The sequence below is a fragment of the Bactrocera latifrons genome, unplaced genomic scaffold, assembly GCF_001853355.1.
Source record: "Bactrocera latifrons isolate USDA-ARS-PBARC rearing strain unplaced genomic scaffold, ASM185335v1 scaffold_81, whole genome shotgun sequence".
Classification (NCBI taxonomy): domain Eukaryota; kingdom Metazoa; phylum Arthropoda; class Insecta; order Diptera; family Tephritidae; genus Bactrocera; species Bactrocera latifrons.
Window position 1 is genome coordinate 176,675 of NW_017537501.1, and position 20,084 is coordinate 196,758.

Sequence of the window (20,084 nt, forward strand, 5' to 3'; positions counted from 1 at the left end):
ATTTTCATTAAAATTTTTTTTATGTATTTTTTCTAATTGTTGACTAAATACACCCACACAAAAATTTCCTTTAAAAACTAACAAAAAACACGTTGATTTAATATTTTCAATTGTTATTTCTCATTATTTATTTTGCTCTAACATCACACACATCGGTGTTGGTATTCATATATGTATGTATATATATATATGTATATAATCGTATATCGTTTAATATGCACATCAAATATACAGCAGCTTCTCACTACAAGAATAATGCAGATTATTTATATAATAAAGTTAAACCAAAAAAACAAAAAAAAAGAAGAAGAAAAAATGCACATAATCTAAAAACAACAGCTTTGTAAATTGTATTAAGTAAATATTTTAACAATAATAACTGTAAGCTGTTATAACGGTATATTTTAAGTATAAATGTAATAATATTTATTTCGCACGTACAAGTGACACAAAGGTTAATATGCTTATTTTTAGGTTAATTTTTATTAAATTTTATTGTAACGGTACATGTTTGCGTATAAGTATATTTAGGTATGTAGTAGTGTGTGTATATTTTTTTATATTTATTTTTAATTAATTTAACAATTTACGTATTAAACAATAGCGATACAGAGAGCAACATAAAATTAAAAATAGAAATCATATATATAAACAAAAAAAAAAGTTTTTAATAAGCGTGTAAATGCATTTGTAAGTTAAGCTTAGTTAGTTTTTTGTTTTTATTTTTATTTTAAATACATATTGAGTAGTTACAACTAAATATTAGTGTGTGTTAACAACAACACTGCAATACAATAATTAATAACGGTTGCTATATAATTTTCTTACAACATTTTACAGTTATGAATATTGGATTTTATTTTATTTATTTATTTATTTTATTTTATTTTTTTTTTTGATTGATTTTGCATTATGTTTTTATTATTAAGAGTACACTTTTTTATTTTTATTTTTTACAATTGTTCTAACGGTAAATTTATAAAGTACATATAAATGAATGCGAATAACAAGCGACAGCTGCAAAAAAAAATTATAAATGATAAAAAAATTACAAAAAATTATTAGAATTTTAAAAACAATTTTTAGAAAATTATAAAAAAAGCTGTGAATAAAGTAAACACTGTGACATAAAAAATACTTCAAATATACAAAAACTATTTTTAAATGTGTTAATATTGCAAAAATGTATACTAGCCTCATCTACCTGTTTTTGAGACCAACTAATGCAGAAAAAAAAATTATTTTCAACAATGTATTAGAAAAACAATGTTTTTTTGAAAAATTTTGAAAAATATATTTTTAGAAAATCTTGAAAAAAAAATATTTTTGGAAAATCTTGAAAAAATATAGATGTGTATAAGAGACAGGAAAAAAATGTTTTTAACAAAGTTTTGAAAATATTTGAAAAAAATAATTTTTAGAAAAAAATTTTAAAAAATAATTTTAGAAAAAGTTTGGAAAAATTTTATAAATATATATTTTTTGAAAAGATTTAAAAGAAAATTAAAAAAAAAGTTTTGAAAAAAAAAATTGGAAAAAAATATTTTGGAAAAATTAAAAACTCTTGAAAAATTCAAAATACTATATATTTCTTGAAAACTAAAAAGTCGAACAGCAAATAATGAATAAACGGCATTAACGTTAAACTCTCAAATACTCAATTTTCGTAATAAAAACTTTATAGATATCAAAAACCAAAACGTTATTATGAAATTTTAACATTTAACGGTACTTTACGCCACTATTAATTATTAATAATTATACAAAATTTTAATTGCAGTACATTTAGTATATCAATGCTGCTACCTAAGACGCCTTTAAAACACCTAGCAATTTTCAAAATATTTTTTTTTTAAATTTATTAGCGTCATTATAATTTTCTAAAAATATTTTTAAATCTAAATTTTTTCTATTTTTTTTTCGTTTGGGTTCTTGATTAAGTATTAAATTCGCTCACTGCTGGAAGATGGAATGTTATTCGCTCTTTCTTTTTTTTAATAAATGAGTGCAATTTTAAAGCGTTTTCACACAAATTTTCACTCAAGTTCGTTTTTCATATTTTTTTTCGTTACAAGGCTAATTGCTAATCGATATCGTTAATATTTTCCAAACTACAAATACAAATCCGTATATATATGAAAAAAATAGAAAATAGTTTAAGAAAAATATGCGTAGCCTATAACAACAGCAATTGCTTTGAGCTGCTTGAGTTTTTCTTCAATTTCGACGGCGCACACTTGCTTCCACTCTAACTGTAATTGCAGAGCGCTAAAACAAGTGCTTACTTTTTTCCAAACAAAAAAATGTTTTCGAAAAAAATATTTATAAAAAATTGTTTTAGAATTTATCAAGATTATATATGTGCTTAGGGACAGCAAAGCGCTGCAAAGCTCAGATACAAAAAAATATTCAATTTCAAGTTTATATTTTTTTACTTTCTGTTTTTGTTTGTGTTTTATAGATTTCGCAGATGTTTTTCTTTTTCAATTTTGCAAAATGATTTAATTTGGAATTTATTAATAATTTAACAATATATATTATAAATTTTAAATTATATGTCCTTTTGGCAAGCAACATATTTCACATTTCGAGCAATACTCCGCACAGCCTGTTACATAGTTTGCGCTTGCTTTTTCATTATGAGCGCGGGCGCGCGCACGCATACACAAGTCCAGCGCCAGTGCCGCGCTCATGTTTTAAACACACTTCAACGCTTGCTAACGCGCGCTAACTCAAATGACACCCAAAAATATACGCTCGAACTCTTTAGACGCCAATTGGAATTCTTCCTTCGTTACTACAATATCCTCGAAGCGCTTGACCTCTGGCAACGGCATACCATGCGTTAGCGTTAAGGCGCGCGAGCGCAAGGCACGCGTGCGTCCTGAACTCGGTGTATCAGCGTTGGCGTGTGTGCTGAACAATTGTGTGTTGCTTGAAGTGGGCGTAAAAGTGATATTGGTTGTGTTGGCGCGTTGGCGCTTCGACATGTCGCGGCGCCTTTGCACTGCTGACGCAGAGACACCTGTTGACGCAGAGCCGCCTGCTGACGCGTTGCCAGTGTGGGTCAATGCGGTGGCGGATGAAGTTTGTGTTAGCGTTATGTCGTAGGCGCACACCGAAGGCGGCGTAAAATATGGCGTATTCGAGTTACTGCGCACATTGTGATTGAACGCTTCGTGTGGCGTTGCGCTGGGCGTGTTGGTGTGCTTTGCAAATGACAAAGCGTCTGTTACCTTCTTGATGTTAGCACGTAAATCGCCATTGGGAGTGTGCGCGAAGTCGGGCGGCGGTAGTGGTGGATAGCTGGTAGCGCTGCGTGAGCTGAGACTTGTTTCGCTGGCGCCCACTGAGCGCGCTGTTGTTGCGTTGAGTGATTCGTGTACGCGCGCTGTACGCTGATTGCCATTAGTCGCTTTGTTAGTGATTGTAGTTGCGGCACATGGTTGATTGCCAGCGGGTGCAAGTCCAAAGTATTTGGCGAATTTGTCATCGATGATTGAGTTACGTGGCGTTGTTGGCGCGCTGCTCGCGCTTGTGCCGTTTGATTGCGCGTTGCCATTGTTATTGCCATTTCCATTGCTCAGCGCGTGCGCGGTGTGACGCTGTGCCACTGTCGATAACGTTGCGCTGCTCATGATGCGCGTAAACTTCTTGCGCATCTCTACGACAGGCGACTGCGACAATTGCTCGGATAGTGCGATGGATGAGGCGGTTGGTGAAAGTGTTAATAGCGGCGCGCCATTCGTATCACAATAATTATTTTCCTTGCCGGAGTCCGCTTTACTATCTTCGGTAGTTTCAATGCGCGGCGGCGGTGGCAAACCGACATTGCCATTTTGCAACGGCTTGCGCGACGGTAGGGAGTTGACATCCCGTTCACCGCCACCACCACCGCCGTTGCCGTTGCTGCCATTATTTTCAAGCGCGGCCAGCGCGTTGTGTGGCGTTGACTTGTGATCGTACTTCATGCATTTGGAGTTCAACTGATGATGCTTCTGCTGCATTTGCAGGCAGTTCTCAATAAACGGCGACTTGATTTTGCCGATTTTCTTCAGCGGCGCTGGGGGCGCTTTATTGTCCGCCTCAATGTAACTGCCGCTTTCACTCTCGCAAGTGTCGCTTTGCGCATAGTTGACGCTCACGCCGTTCTCACTTGTATTGCTGCTGAAATTTTGCAAGCTATTGCGTTCATTATTGAGGAACGTGTTGGGTAGTAGCAGTTTGCCGATTGTCTTCATTTTAATGCGGCGCGTCACTGGTGTCATAGAAGACTGCGATGTGGTAAGCGCGGCTGCAGTTGCGGTTGGCGCTGGCGCGGACATTGCTAAACGTTGCGCCAGCACCGAAGGCAACAATGTTTGCGAACTGGACTTGGTCAAGTGGATGTAGGTCGAAGCCGCCTGCTGCGTGGCGTTGGGTAGACCAATCGAAGGCGGTGGACTTGGTGAGTGGCGCGCGCTATCCAAATGCAATGGTGAGTCGATTTCGTTGATCGAGATGAGCGGCTGCTGTTCCGTGAGTGGCGGCGAGCAGCACTCCATCGGTGAGGGTGTAACGCTGGCGCTGGCGCTGCTGTTGCTTGTGCTGTCACCGTTGTAACTGCTGCGTGGCGTAAAGGTGAACGAGTTGTTGTGGCTGAATGAGTTGGCGCTGCAGCAACGATCGGTCGCTGATAATAAGCGCTGCGATGGGCTGCGCGTATACGAGCTGGACGCGCTGCGACTGGCCGCTTCGGTGAGATTGGTGAAGAAGCGTAAACGCTCGGATACTGGCAGTGATGTGGGTTCTTGATTTTTGCATTTTTTTTTTTTTTTGGTTTTTTTGGGAGGAAATATAAAACAGTTATAGATTAGCGTGGAAATATTGTCGGCTGGTGAATGTGTCTCTACAGCTACCTACGTGATTTAGTTTTGTACGCATTGCAGTGCTTTGTTCTTGTTGTCGTTGTTGTTGTTGGCGTCACGGTTGACATTATTTTCATATGCATTGTTGTCGTTACACTTTTTATTTATTATTATTGTTGTTGTTGCTGCTGTGCTACGTAAGAATGAACCCTTCAGTGAGCAAAACTAATTTTAGTATAAAAACTATACTTTAAGTTAATAAACCGTTATATTTGGGGGTGGTCATGACTTTCAAGCGCTCTTTGTGAGAGAATGTCTTAAACTCTGGGTGTCTGAAGGCATGAAAATTCTCCGCAAAGGCTTACTACGTATTTCCAATTGCTGCTAAATGGAACATAGACACGGAATATGTGAGGGGGCGTGGCTATTAAGCTATTTTGCCCACTTTTTGACGATCTCAGATAGATAATAATCGAAAGAGATCAGATTATCTAATAAAATGTTGGTCAGAGTCCAGTAAAGGTACCATTAGTATGAGCGTATTATTCTTAAATATAATATATTGACTTTTTGATCAAATTTGAACCGGATTTAGCCATTTCAACTGCCAATCGGGAAAATTTTTGCCCTAGATTTTTTCTTTCTGTATGTGTGAAATTGGTTCTCCATATGTCAATTCGTGTACGTCGTGAAAAGTTTGCCTGTCGATTTTCACAATGGGGAAAATATTAAACAAAGAACTTTCTTGAAATGTTGGGCTTCCAATGGAATCACAAATGGGTGACAGAAATCGTACTCAAAAATCTCTTTGTTGGCTTTGGAAAACGCCAAAGGATTTCAACATCTCTTACAGACACATTTTGGTTAAAGTTTTGGGTATGAGGCGTACAAAAGAGCGCAAAAACGACGTCGAGTAGAGGTCGCAAGAGAGATGTGGAGCTGAGAAGAACCTAACATTCCTCTAATGTATCATTACTGGTTATGAGACGTTGGTTTTTGAATACGTATTACTTGAAAACAACAATCTAGCAAATGGCGTATAAAATATGAGCCATAACCGAAAGGAGCAAAGTTCGCTGAAGCCACTGAAGCCCATCGCAGTTGGGGCTTATAACAACTGTTTGAAAAATTGGATTAAGCGTTGGCTTGCTTATATTTATCCAAGCTTATTTTGAAGAAATGATAAAGATATGTGTGAAAATGCAGTTTTTGGTCAGTCCGGGTCAAATTTGATCATATGTGTTGGTATGTTTGTATTGGCTCAGAAACCTATTTTGAAGGCGATAATAAAGATTTATATTAAAATAAGTAAACATGTAGTTATTTCGTCAGTCTGGTTCAAATTTGATCCAATGGTATTGTTATAGCCAAGATGATCTATATGGTATCGATATATTCACATAACAGTTTTTAAATCTTAAAACCGTTATATATTCTTCAAATATTATCTGAGCAAAATCTTATATGCCTGCTTTTACCGTTATATTATACAATAGCGGTATTTTTAGTAACTGTGATCGTGTAAACATAAGGATTTGAACAAATTATAACCGATTTTGAGACCTAATACTTTCTCGTACACTTCTTCGAAGAGTCAAACTGAGAAACAAACATTATGACTTCAATATTCTTTAATGGAGTATTCTACTCTCGAATTTTGAAAAATTCGATTTTTTTCATATATTTAAAGTTTAGACCCTTAAGAACATATCCTCCAAAGGATTTTTAGAAATTAAAATTATTTTAAGAGCTACAGTTACTTTAGTGACGCAGCACCTAGCCCGGTAGGTAGGTAGACTCACTTTTTTAATGCGTTTTTCTCGAAACTACTTTTTTTCACACGGTACCGGTATTATCTCATGTTCTATACAACCGATTTACTTGAAATTTTGTGTAAACCTTCTTTATATAATCCTTTATCCTTTATCTTTATATAATCCTTAATCCTTTTTTTAAATTAAAAAAAATTCAGTAATTTAAAAAAAAAAAAAGCGTAAAAAATTAKTTTTATTTTCAGGCAGTCGCCATTTTTCAAACTATAACTTTCACTATAACAGCATTCTTACTGATTAAGAATTTCTTTTGATTTTTTTTCAGAGCACCAGGAGAGTCAGGATCCATGTCACCGGGATGCGCCATTTTTTTACGCCTGTCTCTCCCACCCAATCTAATTATTTTAGTTTTAATATTTTTTTGTAAATTTTTTTTCTGTATTCTTAAGATATCAATAAAAATACGATAAAAAAATGGATAGTAAAAATATTAGGTTGTCAAAAAAGTCTTGCGGTATTTTCGCTAGTTGGCGCTGAGAGCGTCGCATCGGGTCATGCTATACTATAGGCGATCAAAGATGTGGCACCCTCCGTAAGGCCTGTCGTCGAAAATTGCGATAAAATCAGCATCGGTCAAGAGCTGGGCATGAGTCATCACCGTAATAAAACCGTAATAAAAATAAATAAAACATACCGCAAGACTTGTTTGACAACCATATATTTTTGGTTTAAAAAAAAATATATATAAAAAAAACTGACCAAAATTTTATTTCTAGAGTAGAATACCCCCTTAAGAATAGATCACTACGTTTAGTCACACCCTCTTTAGCACTGCACTATTTTTTACTGACTTAACTTTGCTTCAAGAACTTCTTCATTAAAAAAAAAAAATTGTATGAAAAAATATCAACTCACTTCTCAAGGCGTTGTCACTAACGTCACTACAGTATAATCACAACTAATTTCATAAAGTTGAAGTCAATCTTCGAGAGAGTAGCTCTAACTGTCTGCATTTTATCGCAAAGGGGAAATGCACAAGTCTACAACGCAATATCACAAAGTCGGCGTGTGACCGCTTTCACAGAATGCGTTAGATAAACCCACGAAAATTTATCGCATGCGAGCGCAAAGAGAAACCCGCCCGCCGCTTGAAAATGCGCTGTACTCTCACCTCTTACGCTGCAACTTAACGCTCTTTAATGGTTTCAATCCTTTTTTCTTTCCCAATTGCAGCTAAACACATATCACACAAACATATACTATACTATATATAGAGGACCAAGCAAAGATATAGTGCACGCTTTCTCAAACTTGATAAGCCGCTTGAGAAAGCTGACTTTTTGTGAAATCCCTGTTATCACTAAAATTTTTATTTTTTTTTTTTCGAATATATTTTGTGTTCTCTTGAAATGGACGGAATTTTTTTGCACCGCTGATTTGTTAAACTATAAAATTTTAGTATTATTTTTCTTAGCCAAATGAATTTTAGAAAATTTGCAAAATTCAACATTTGAGACTTAAATTTGGAATACAAAAATTAAACACACTTCACATCAAAAAAACACGACGAGAAAGCAAGAAAAATTTTCGATTTTATTTATTTCAATTTGGCGAGTGAAACAAAATGAAAAGTGAATTTGAGAAAAGGGTGTTTTTGAAAACAAAAAGGTGTCTACTTTTAAGTTGAAGTAGTTTGGAAAAAAAAATTGCTGAGAGTGAATTAATTAACATTAATTTTCGATTACATGCCATCTCATAAAAGTGGGAACGGAACCAAATCGATAATTTTTTTTTTCATAGATTGGCTAAATAGTAGAGGTAATATCATCTCTCATGGAACGACTCAACATATTTTGGGTATAAAGCGTGTTTATGTCAGATTCGGTTCAAAAGACCTGGATCTACTATTGGTACTATTGGTCCATACTATTATTAGAACTGTAGTTGGAATTAAAGTTACTTATATCGGGTGCCATGCGCACATGCGCGTCGGCAGCACTTGAAGTCATGCTTGAGCTCACACCACTTCACCTAGTAAACGGGCAGTTAGAAAAACACACACTGCTTCAAATGATAGCAGAATGGTTTGGCAGAGGTAAGATAATCTCATCCCAACGTATAAAGGACTTAAGTGGTGAAATAACATTGGCTCTTTTTCAAGGTAACTGGAATAATTCCACTCTTGAGCTACTGCTTGAGGATAGTACAATCATGTGGTACATCGACGGCTCGGAAAACATCGGAGGGAATTGGTGCAGGAGTCGTAAGGCAACGTACCAAACTCGCCATACTTATGAGAAGTTTTCTGAGCATATTTCAAGTAAAAGTCTTTGCTGGAAGTCGATGCATAGAACGGCACTTAAAGCAATCTCTGCCTACGGAACGTAATCAAGTGCACCTTATCCGGCTGCCCGGATAAACTTTGAACGCATGGCCATACTTCCGTTCAGAGCTTTCTGTTTGCCTTTCATAAAAGTTAACTAGCTTAATGTATGGTAGAAGGCTCAAATCTGTAGTTATCACGCCACAAAATGTAGTGTGAAATATCGAAATTAACCTCCCCCCTCTTGTAAACACCGATTAAATGCAGAAAATATGGAAAAACTTTACTAAAAAGTAATCATATTAGTGGGTGCCTCGCGTGCGCTAAAGAAATTCCAATTATTGCAATATAAAAGCTTATGGCTCGTGTAATATCTTTTTAATGGACGAACATTGCAACAATATCCATTCGCTTTTGTTTTTTCCTTTTCAAAGAAAACTACACAAATCGCTTTGGTATTAACATAATCACTTAACACACTCATTCGTACATATATACATATGTATATATATATCTATATATATATACATATATGTGTGTCTATGTGTAAGTACTTGTATCAGCAATAAATCAGCATATTTAGCACCGCAAGCGCGGCTGTTATGAAACCTCGCCTGAGCGAATAATAAGAAATTGCGGCGATTAACGTAAGACGGAAGCGCAAACAATAAAAAACCGTAACAAAAATAATTATTGAAAAACCATAAAACGAATCGTGTAAATGCAAAGATTTGCACAAAAATTGCTTGAAGTAGTTTTCTAATTTTCCAGGTCTTACTTTCGGTTTTGCATTTTATGGGCGATCAGCAAAATAAACAAACAGTAATACAAACATACATATTTACAATTGCGCTCAAAATTATAGCAGTGTTACATGATAAAAACAAAAAAACCACAGAAACGTCATTAAGTTCTATTGGATAATATTCGACCGAATAGACCGCCTCCAGTAGGCAGTGAAGAAAACCCGTTCGATGTTGTTCGCAGCAGCTGGGACTGACTTATAGAACGACTTGGCGCATTTTACGTCGAGATCTTAAATTGAAAGCTTTTGTGTAAGAACTAAAGTCGCTCCATCTTCCCAAGCAAGATCGCTTGGATCTATGGGACATTGAAGATCCACGTTTTCGAGCCAAATTCTGTTCAGCGCTGCGGCCCATTTCCGGCTCAATGGGTACGTAAACAAGTAAATAGAAGCTCGTGATCTCGGACAATCCCGCTTTGATTCAGGCCTTGGAGTAAAACATAACGTATGTCATTCAACCGTTAACAGCCGAATTGCTAAACTAATTCAACCAACTTCTTTTATGACTGGACTTCGGAAGAGGGAAGTGAAAGAGCAATGCTCTACGAAGTATACTATATATGGAGATATCTCCCAGAGGGATGATAATGTCATATAGTTATTGAAAAACGGATCTATCGTATCTGTGTCACTGCTGTCAGACTGTAGGAACTTGAAAAATATTTTTCAAGTCTGAATGTTCTTCCTCTTTACAAATTTAAAGTTCCGATCGATATTTGAAGTTTGTCAAAACCACAGCACTAGATGTTAGAGGATACGGATACTATGCGATCAAGACCTATGACTTTAAAAGAAGTGAAGGGCATTCTGGAAGATATTTCTTGAACTCAAGCAATTCAGCGCCCGTAATTTGTCACTAGACAGGAGGAAATCATTTACCAACATGAAAACGCCCACCCACCAACGAAAGTTGAAAAAATGTTGTAGGTTCAGATGGCCAATACCTTGAAGAATACTATTTCATATGTTTTTCTTAAATAAACCTTCAAATTTTGGAAAAAGAACCGCACAAATGTAGTTTTAAAAATAGACGATTTGGTTTGATATGTGCGTTTCCACACTGCTTTAATTTTGCTCGCTATTGTATAAGTTCGCTTACGTATAATAACAAACGGTACGTTGTACCTGCTTAACGTTTGTGTAATCATTGATATGAGCGAGCGTTTTTCATCTGCTGACGCCGCGACTATGTGGTTAATTTATGAGTTAATAATAACAACAAACCCAGAAATGAGAAGGAAAAATAAAATTGAAAAAGTAAACGAAAATACTTTTTGCCGCGTTTGACTGGCGCGCGAAAATCAAACAATGTATTGCTCAAAGTATAAATAATAATCATAATTGTAATTGTAGWAGTAGTGGTAGTAGTGGTAATAAGAGTACTGTTTTAGTTGCCTTAGTTAGAGTAACGGTAAATATGTAGTAGAGTAAACACAACAACAACAACAACAAACATATATGCATAACATGCGCAACAACAAAAACGTGCCGGGTTATTAAAAAAAAAGTATTTCAGTTGAAAAAAAAAGTAATTAAAAAAGTAATTTAGTTTTGCATTCACAGTTAATGTTTTGCCGAACAATTTGCAACGAAGAAAATATAAATTTACGTGCGACGTAGATAACGAAAGTAAAATTATCTAAAACTTATTCAAAATGCGAATTATTGACAAAGTTTAGTTTTAAATTTATGCGGCGATTCAAGTAATGCAATAAAATGAACAACAGAATCGGCAAACAAAGCGTCAAAACGTTGCAATGGGTAATTGTAATATAATATGTAATGCGTAATGATAATGTAATTCGTAAAAGTAATGGTAATTGGTAATAGTAATTCCAGAAGAATGGGTAATGGTAATGGTAATTCTATGAATAATGCTAACGCTAGGATTATGGTAATGTAATGGATATTGATAATGTAATGGGTAATCGTAATGCAATGGGTAATGATAATGTTTTAGGGTATGGTAATGTAATCGGTAAAAGTAATTGTAATTGGTGATGGTAATGCAAGAGTAATGGGTAATGACAATGGTAATTCTATGAATAATGCTAATTCTAGGGTAATGGTAATGTATTAGGTATGATAAAGTAATGGTATTGGTAATTGTAATGCAAAATGTAATTGCGTGGTAATGGATGATTTGTGACGTTCGAAATCTGATTTTTAATCGTGCAAATGTTTATGTATATGATATCTCTATATCTTTCGATATAATTATTATGCAGTTATTTTTAATTCTTTTTTGATAAACACTCACCGATTTCCTCATCTGTTCTGATCGGATTTTGCGGTGTTTTCGGTTCCTCGTGACTGTTCGTATGTAAGCTGCTAACACTAGAAATGCTACTGCTCATTATAGGAGCTATTGTTGGGAGCATGGAGAACGTGGGCGAAAGCTGGGACGATCCTGTGCAGAGATACAAAGAGAGTAGTAATTAAATAAAGAACTAGGAAAATATTACAATTTTAATTAAAATATTCTATAGAAGCATTTGTATTACAGGAAAGAACAGCTTCATTCGAAATGTTTGACAGAAAAAAACTAATTTGATTGGAGTTTTTGTTTGAGTGCCTTTGTGGTTTGTGATTGTTGCTGAAAACCGAAGCCAGCGTGTTGAGTCACTTAGTCCTTAAACACATTCCTATTAAACCAAGACTCAATATCACACTTGAGGAAACCGAACCACATTTTTAATGAAAGAAAAGTTGTGGGTCATAGCATACGGCATCGCTGTTTGCGGTTGTCACAATTTCCACATTTTTTTTATACTTCTTATTATATTCACTTGAATTTCTCTTCTAGTCTCATTCATACCCCGCGCGCAGCAATTAGACAATATATGTAGAACCTGTTGCAGTGGCGTCAAGTTTCGCCGGTTTTAGAACAATATTTGTATTTCTCTTGAAATGAAGAAATCGTCACGAACATATCTACAAACAATTATATGAACATACTATATAGTATGTGGCACTACATAGACTTGAACGGTATTACGTCAGAAAGTATTTCTAGCACATAATTGCGGGTCGTAAATAAGCAGTTAGGTGTACTAAGTATATATTTTCTTATTGCCAAATTACAATTCGGTTGTAAGGAAACGGGGCGAAATTTGTTTATTTCTAATGATGGGAAGAAATGTAGAAAGTGCACCCATGGAAAATATATATGTATACATATGCTTCTGGAATGTATATATGTATGTTTATAAGAAACGTAACAGGTTCTAAAAGACGGACGATTTTTTTTTTAATAATTCGGAAGTTTTATTTTTGTTTGATTTTGCACTTGTTCTATGAGACTTAGTAGCTTTGGATATAACAAGTCTTAGAGGCTAGCGAATCGAACAAGCAACTGGTATAAATCACACAGATTGGCATAGTCAAATAGAAATTGTATAGGATACGAGCATATCACTCTAATAGAGTATGCTCGTATATAAACTATCTTGTCTTTAATTCCCGAAGACTGCTTTGTTTGTTAACTTTTTGACCATCTTATACGCAGATAATTCATAGGGCTTTTTGGTCGAAAGTTAGGCAGCATATATTTTTGTTACGATTTCTACAATATCCAATTAGGGAGAGACTACTTGGCTAATGTCTATGAGTGCTAGTTATACATTCTGTGAAATGGTTGCAATTTTTACCAGTCAAGGATTGTTTTTTGCCGATTTAACCTTGTGGATTTGTTAAAATAACGGTGGTTAGAAGACCGGAACCGATCAAGGCGAATTTTACGGCGATCAAGTCTATTTTTTAGGCTACATAACCCCGTTCATACCGATAAGTAGCTTGGTTAAAAGAGGGATACGAGCCTTGTTTAGAAGACCAGGAGTTATCTCGGATAATTTTCAGTCGATCTAACCCTGTTTAGATCGAAAAGTACCATGCTAGAAGACCATAACTGGTCAAGGCAAATTTTTAGATAATCTAACCTCGGTTAGACCGATATTTACCTTGGTTAGAAAATCGAGACTGGCCAAGGCTTATTTTTAGACCGGAGTAATACCGTAATAACTTTCATTTCTTGTGAGTTTGGAAGTATAAAAAAGCCAAAATGTGTTTAGTTACCTCTAAGGATCTTACTAATATGTAAAAAAAAACCGTGTAGCTCTACTGCGATTAAAAAAAAATTATCGAAAAAAAAAATATTTTGAAGGGTCTAATGTTAGGTAATAATATTTTTTTTCTCTATATATCAAAAACAATATATTCTACGTTTCCACTTACCTCGTCGCGGTGAAGTTCGCTCCTCACGACCGGGAGCCGTGCCAGCTAACGTCGACGTTGCCTCGGCGCTTCTAGTCTTCTCCTGCTGCAGCTGTTGGAACATATTAGCACGAGCGCGTACACTATTCTTGCGTGTCAGCCCAGCACCAGCACCGGCGGCGTCAGCACCATCTTCAACTTTGCCAGCACCTCCGATTGGCGCCTCCTCAATGCCAGACATTTCAAAGATACGTTCACTGTCACTACCCGTCGATAGGTTTAATTGTTCACTTATGTTGTTATTGTTGTGATTGTTGTTATTAGCGTTGCTGTAACTATCACTTAACGAATTGTGACGTCCGATTGCGGCGCGTAGCGTTGGCAGTGGTGGTGTATTGGAAGATGAAGACGTTTCCGCTGCCTTGAAGTGATGCTGACTATGCAGCGGCTGGGTGGCGCAACGCGTGAGTGTGTAGCTGCTACCCGGCGAGATGCTAGAGGCGGCTGTTGGCGCATTCAAATGGGCGAATGTGTTGTAATTGAGACCCGCGTCCAGCGATTTAGTCGGTTTGAAGGCGGATGTGGTGGAGGTGTCAAGCGGCGATGCTGTGGCTTTAAAGCTGTGGAATTGAGGAAGTGATTTTCACGTCAATTTTATTATTTATTTTCCAGGAATTTTCAAGTAATTTTACTTTTATTTTCTGGTATTTGTTTTATTGTTTTGAATACACTATTTGAAAAAGATTATTTTGTGGCTTTTGAATGATTTTTCAGCTCATAAATAAAGGCTTCATTAAGACAATAATTGCGGTCATGAATTATTGTAGACTTTAGACTTTTATAACTTGATTATTTATTTTTTAAATATTTTTTTGTCACATTACAACAATTCTATTGCCTCATCGGCTGGCCAGATAACAATGGTAAATGAGTAAAAATTAAAATAAATGAGGAATCAAAAGGAAAAAATAAATGAAAAATAAACACAAATGGCAGCAATTATTCTATATCTTTCTTTAGATTATTGCGACTTCGTCGACTTAATAAATAATTTTCAGTATAAAAAACTTTCCAGCTGTAACTGAGCATTACCACATATATCAATGATAAGACACTCAAATATATTGAATATAATTTCAAGTAAGCAAATACTTATTTCCAATAAGCAACACCTCCCATAAATTCTGCGCGCTTGGCTGTTGGTCAAGCAAAACTAGCGGCGCTGCTCAAGCGGCATTGCTTCTCGGAATCGGTGGTAATTAGCGTTGCATTTCGATTGGGTCAATAAAGTTGGCTATTTTGCTATTATTTCGCTAGCCAAAGATTTTTCACGCTTTCAACAATTTGTTGCCATACCTCAGCAATCGGACAATCATACATATATTTTAGCTTTTCAAAATATGTATGTGTGCAATTATACGTATATATCGATCGAAGGCGTTGCTTTTATTTTGCAATGGAAAATCTTTCGCATAAACATTTGTGGTGGAACGTGCCATAAACAAAGCGCAACTGCTTGCGAATGAAATTTAAAAGAGAAATAGATGAAAAAATAAAAAAAATATTAAAAAGGTTGAAGAAAATTTAAAAAATAGAAAAAAATTTAAAAAAGAAGGTTGAAGAAAATTTAAACAAATTGAAAAATATAGAAAAAAAAAAATATAAAAAAGAAGGTTGAAGAAAATTGAAACAAATTGAAAAATATGAAAATATGAAAAAATGTAAAAAAGAAGGTTGAAGAAAATGGAAGAAATTTTTTTTTTCGCCATAAAAAGTTTGTTAGCCAATTCACTTTTGTATACAGTGCGAATAAACACACTTTGGAAATGTTCAAGAAAGTAGCGAAGTCTATAGTGGATAGCACTATGCTCCATGGGCATTTTATATTTGTATCGATATTTCAAAATCAATTTCTCTAACTCTCTACTTAAAGAAATTAATCGATAATTGTTATCAATAATATTTCAAAGTACACTCTAAAACTTCACTTCAGGAAATTAATCGATATTTTAATCAATAATTTTTTATTGATTATATTTCAAAATCAAACTTCCATAAGCTCACCTATTCCTATTATAGGAATCTATTTTTCGACTTCACGAAATTTATCGATATTTTAATCGAAAATTTTATCGATAACGAATTTCAAAATCGATTTCCTGTTGCTGAAAACAAGTATAAAAAAATTCCTTTACCTTCACGACAAAATAAAACTCATCTATTACTATTATAGGAATCTATTTCTCGACTTCACGAAATTTATCGATATTTTAATCGACAATTTTATCGATAACGAATTTCAATATCGATTTTCTGTTGCTGAAACCAAGTATAAAAAATTCCTTTACCTTCACGACAAAATAAAACTAGCCTTTGACTAGCGCAATAGATTTTATCAATGAACGATAATGTTCTTGATAAAAAAGTAATAATATGTGTATATTTCAGATAATTGTAAGTACATTAGGATGGGTCAAAAAATAAAAAGCGAACTCAAGAAAAAATCATTATAAATCGGAAACCACAGAGTATTGTAGGAAATTTATCGTTTCAGAAAAATTATCGCCGATTTTTTATCGAAAAAATGTACGATAAATTTCCAAACTGAAATGTCTCTAAAGCCTTTTGATTCAACAATTTTAAAGCGAGAATTTTTCCAGTACCATATAAAATCTATTTCAACTCTTAATAAATCTTTCGATTTTTTTAAGCGGAGCACATCTCTTATATTATTATATAAAATGGACTATTTAAAAAGCTTTTAAAGATAAGCTTATCTTTCATTGTTGTTTAGTTTAGCGTTGTTACAAAACATTTACGTGTTTTTATCCCTCTTTCTAAATTGTATGACTTTGTTATTTTTATAGTGTTTCCCCAAGCACGTTGTCGCTTCACTATCAATCAAAGTCATTATCTGAACTACTAATAATCTACTAATAGACCAAAGATTGGTATGTTGAAATGAGCACCAAAGACGGTGAACGCTGTGTACGGTCAAAAAAGATTGTTGTCCTCGAAAACGTCAAAAAAGTCCAAAAAAGAATTTCAAATGCTCAGAACTTTTGGCGAAAGAGAAAGTGCTGTTTCGTCAAGACATTGCACCGTGTGACAAACCGGCGATCACAAATCCATAAAGTGGGTCTCTAACGACTATTTTCTGTTATCAGGCTTCAAAAGAACACTCGCTGGGAATAAATTCTCGTCAATAATTGAAGAGGCCTATTTTGTAGTAACGAAAAAATCGTACTACAAAAATTGTATCGAATAGCAGGAGGGTCGCTTTAGTTAGTGTATCACCCTTGAAAAGAAGTATTTTGTATAAAAAAGCAAATGTGGCCACAAGAGAATGTTTAACTATAGTAGGCTGGGGACTTTTCGATTGACTTTTTAGTCAAAAACGTCGTATTCGTAATAAAATTTACACTACAGAGTAACAAAAAAACTCGAAATTATATTCAAAAATGGTATTTAATCGGTCAGTACCTGACAAAGAAAAGTGTCATGTGAAAATTTCAAATCGATTCGAACAAAATTCCGATCGGACAAATTTTACTCAACGTTTTCGAAACCAACATTACGAGTAAGACGCGTTTTAAGTTTTGTGAACTGATTATTACTAAGTTCTTATTCTTATTCACACGAATACGCTCATATTCCCGAAACTTTTTGTCGGATATTTATAAATATATATTCAAATATATGTAGGTGTATTCGATAAAACGTATTCAAAACAAAAAAAAAAATATTTTGATTAATGAAGATGTGGATAAAACCCCTTAATAAATAATCCCTTAAATGGCTGTGATACTGAGAAAAATGTATCTAAAATTAAAATCCAATTCATTTTTATTTTGTTTTTCCTTAGGTCGACACATCTGCTGTCTTAGCTTTAAAGATATTATTTGCATTTAATGGATGGATCAGATTACAACAAAAGTTGCCTGAAAGCATATTAAGATGCATGGTATTTATTGGTGTTTTATGAAAGTTTAGGGTAGGTTAGGTGATTCACCTACTTCTGAGGATGCATATAGAGCTAAGAGGAATTTTTGCCGATCTTTTTGGAAATAAATTCCTCAAAATTTTGCAATGATCACATTTTTTTTTTAATTTGAAAATTATATAAAAATCAGACTAGACCTTTCTTCAGGAAGTTCTGAGCTCTTTGGAGCACAAAATGAGTATTTAATATTTTTTTAATATCATACGAAATTCTTCATGATAGGTAAATAGATGAGGATTGCAACGCGACAAAAGGGCTATTGTATACTCCTATCCTTAATGAAACACCCTATGCATGAACACTGCTATATAATGAAAGTAGGGAATTGCAAACGCAGCCATAAATAAAATAATGATCATAAATAAAATAAGAAAAAAATATAAATATGAAAAAAATACGAACAAAAACAAAAACAAAGGTCGAAATGGTAATTGCCAAACCAAACTGCACCATTCACTTAATTCGTTTTTACAGATTTCGCAAAAATAATATGCGTTATTTCGTTAAATATAGATTGCCGCTTTTGTAATTCATATTTTTGCCAATCTTTTTTTACCGAATTTTTCAACACGCACACACACGTATACTAATACATACACTGGATTTTTGGTTTATTTATAGACGTTCAATAGATCGCTTGCACTTAATTTTCTCACAAAAAAATTAAAACAAATTTAGAATTATACGTTTTCGAAAGCAATTGGCGTTTTCGCTTCACCAAACGATGAAAAATGAATTTTGCTGCATTTAATATAAAATAAAAACAAAATTTAATTAACACATTTGTCGAAGTAATTATTTAATTATACATTTGTGTACGTATAATCTGCCGAAAAGCCAATAAAGCACACACTTCATAACCGTTATGCGTCCACTCGCGCGTCTCACGACTAACCGACTCGTAATAAACGTTAAACGAACATAATTCAACGCGCATTAACACTTTTGGCCGAAATCACTGATTTTGCTGCGCCGTCTGTCCATACGTTTTGGATAGATATTGCGCGATAGCTGCGCGCCCAGCTAACCGCTATTTACGTTGACCGGTGTTACTAAATAACTACAACAGCACGCGGGGTTGGCAGCAGCTGCATGAGCGCTGATAAAGATACGACTTCACATGCTCGTCATGGAAGCGATCGATAAGAAACCTTCAACACTTTTGGCCTTATCACAAATCAACTTCGGTTGCGTAAACACACCATCGTTTACAAATACAAACATACATATGAATGAGTATAATTTATATACTGCTTTCAAGCGCGGCATACATTTTAGATAATTTTAGTAAGTTGTTTGTTGTTGCTTTCTTTTACCAGCTGCGATCACATTCAATCCAAACGGCCGTGTGTTAGCGTAAACGTTTTAACAACGAAATTGGCTCAGACGAACGACGACGAATAGTGGGGGGAAATGAAAATGCGCGGTCGTTCGATGCGAGATGGCGTTCCGCGTATGTGAAAAACTCAACTGAATGCCGAAATACAAAGTGATCTTTTTAGCGCGAAAAGCAAAACAAGATCGGACGGCATGAGCGTATTTTTGCTTTCCTCAAAAATTACCAAAAATAAATACAAATAAAAAATAGAAATAGAAATAAAACGAAAATATCACACGCTCGTGCGCAGTGGCAGAGGCACGCGCGCAAGGGGACAGTGGGCGATTTGTGAAAGAGCTGCAAGTAGAGGCGGCGCCGAGAGGCCTTTGGACGTGGACGCGCAAAATCAGCGACGAAGAAATGTGCGCGCAACAAGCAGCAACAACAAAAACGCCTTGCTTTTCTTCAAAACACAATTGCTAAAGTGAGCAGCAAAAGTATTTTCACAAAGCCAAACGCGCTGAGAGCGCACTTTTGCCAGCGCTTAGCCGATATATAATATATATATATGTATGTATGCATTGCATGTGCGGAGACATCGGGTGTCTATTGCCTTCTGCAATTCTGCGGCCTTTTCGCGCGCGCTCTGTATAGAAATTCTCACTTTTATTTATTTAGCTCTTAATTTTTGAGTTTTTTCAAAATCACAAGTCAAAACAAATGTTTTTCAATATTTTCTAATTTTTCTAGCAATTATTTGATATTTGTCAGATTTTTTTTAAAAACATATTTTATAATATTATT

General features: G+C 34.9%; 1 protein-coding gene across 25 annotated transcripts in view; it reads right to left on the reverse strand.

The window, feature by feature from the left end:
* LOC108976888 (supervillin) overlaps positions 1-20,084 on the reverse strand; it is a 423,491-nt gene that overhangs the window by 133,154 nt on the left and 270,253 nt on the right. For 24 of the 25 annotated variants that reach the window (XM_018946306.1, XM_018946288.1, XM_018946286.1 and 21 more), the window contains 2 exons: positions 13,981-14,579; positions 12,008-12,157 (listed from right to left, as the gene is read on the reverse strand). In XM_018946306.1, the coding sequence (XP_018801851.1) occupies positions 12,008-12,157; positions 13,981-14,579 (749 nt within the window). Of the gene's footprint in view, positions 1-2,481; positions 4,790-12,007; positions 12,158-13,980; positions 14,580-20,084 lie in introns of those variants that run through there. The other variant, XM_018946294.1, reaches the window with a different exon arrangement.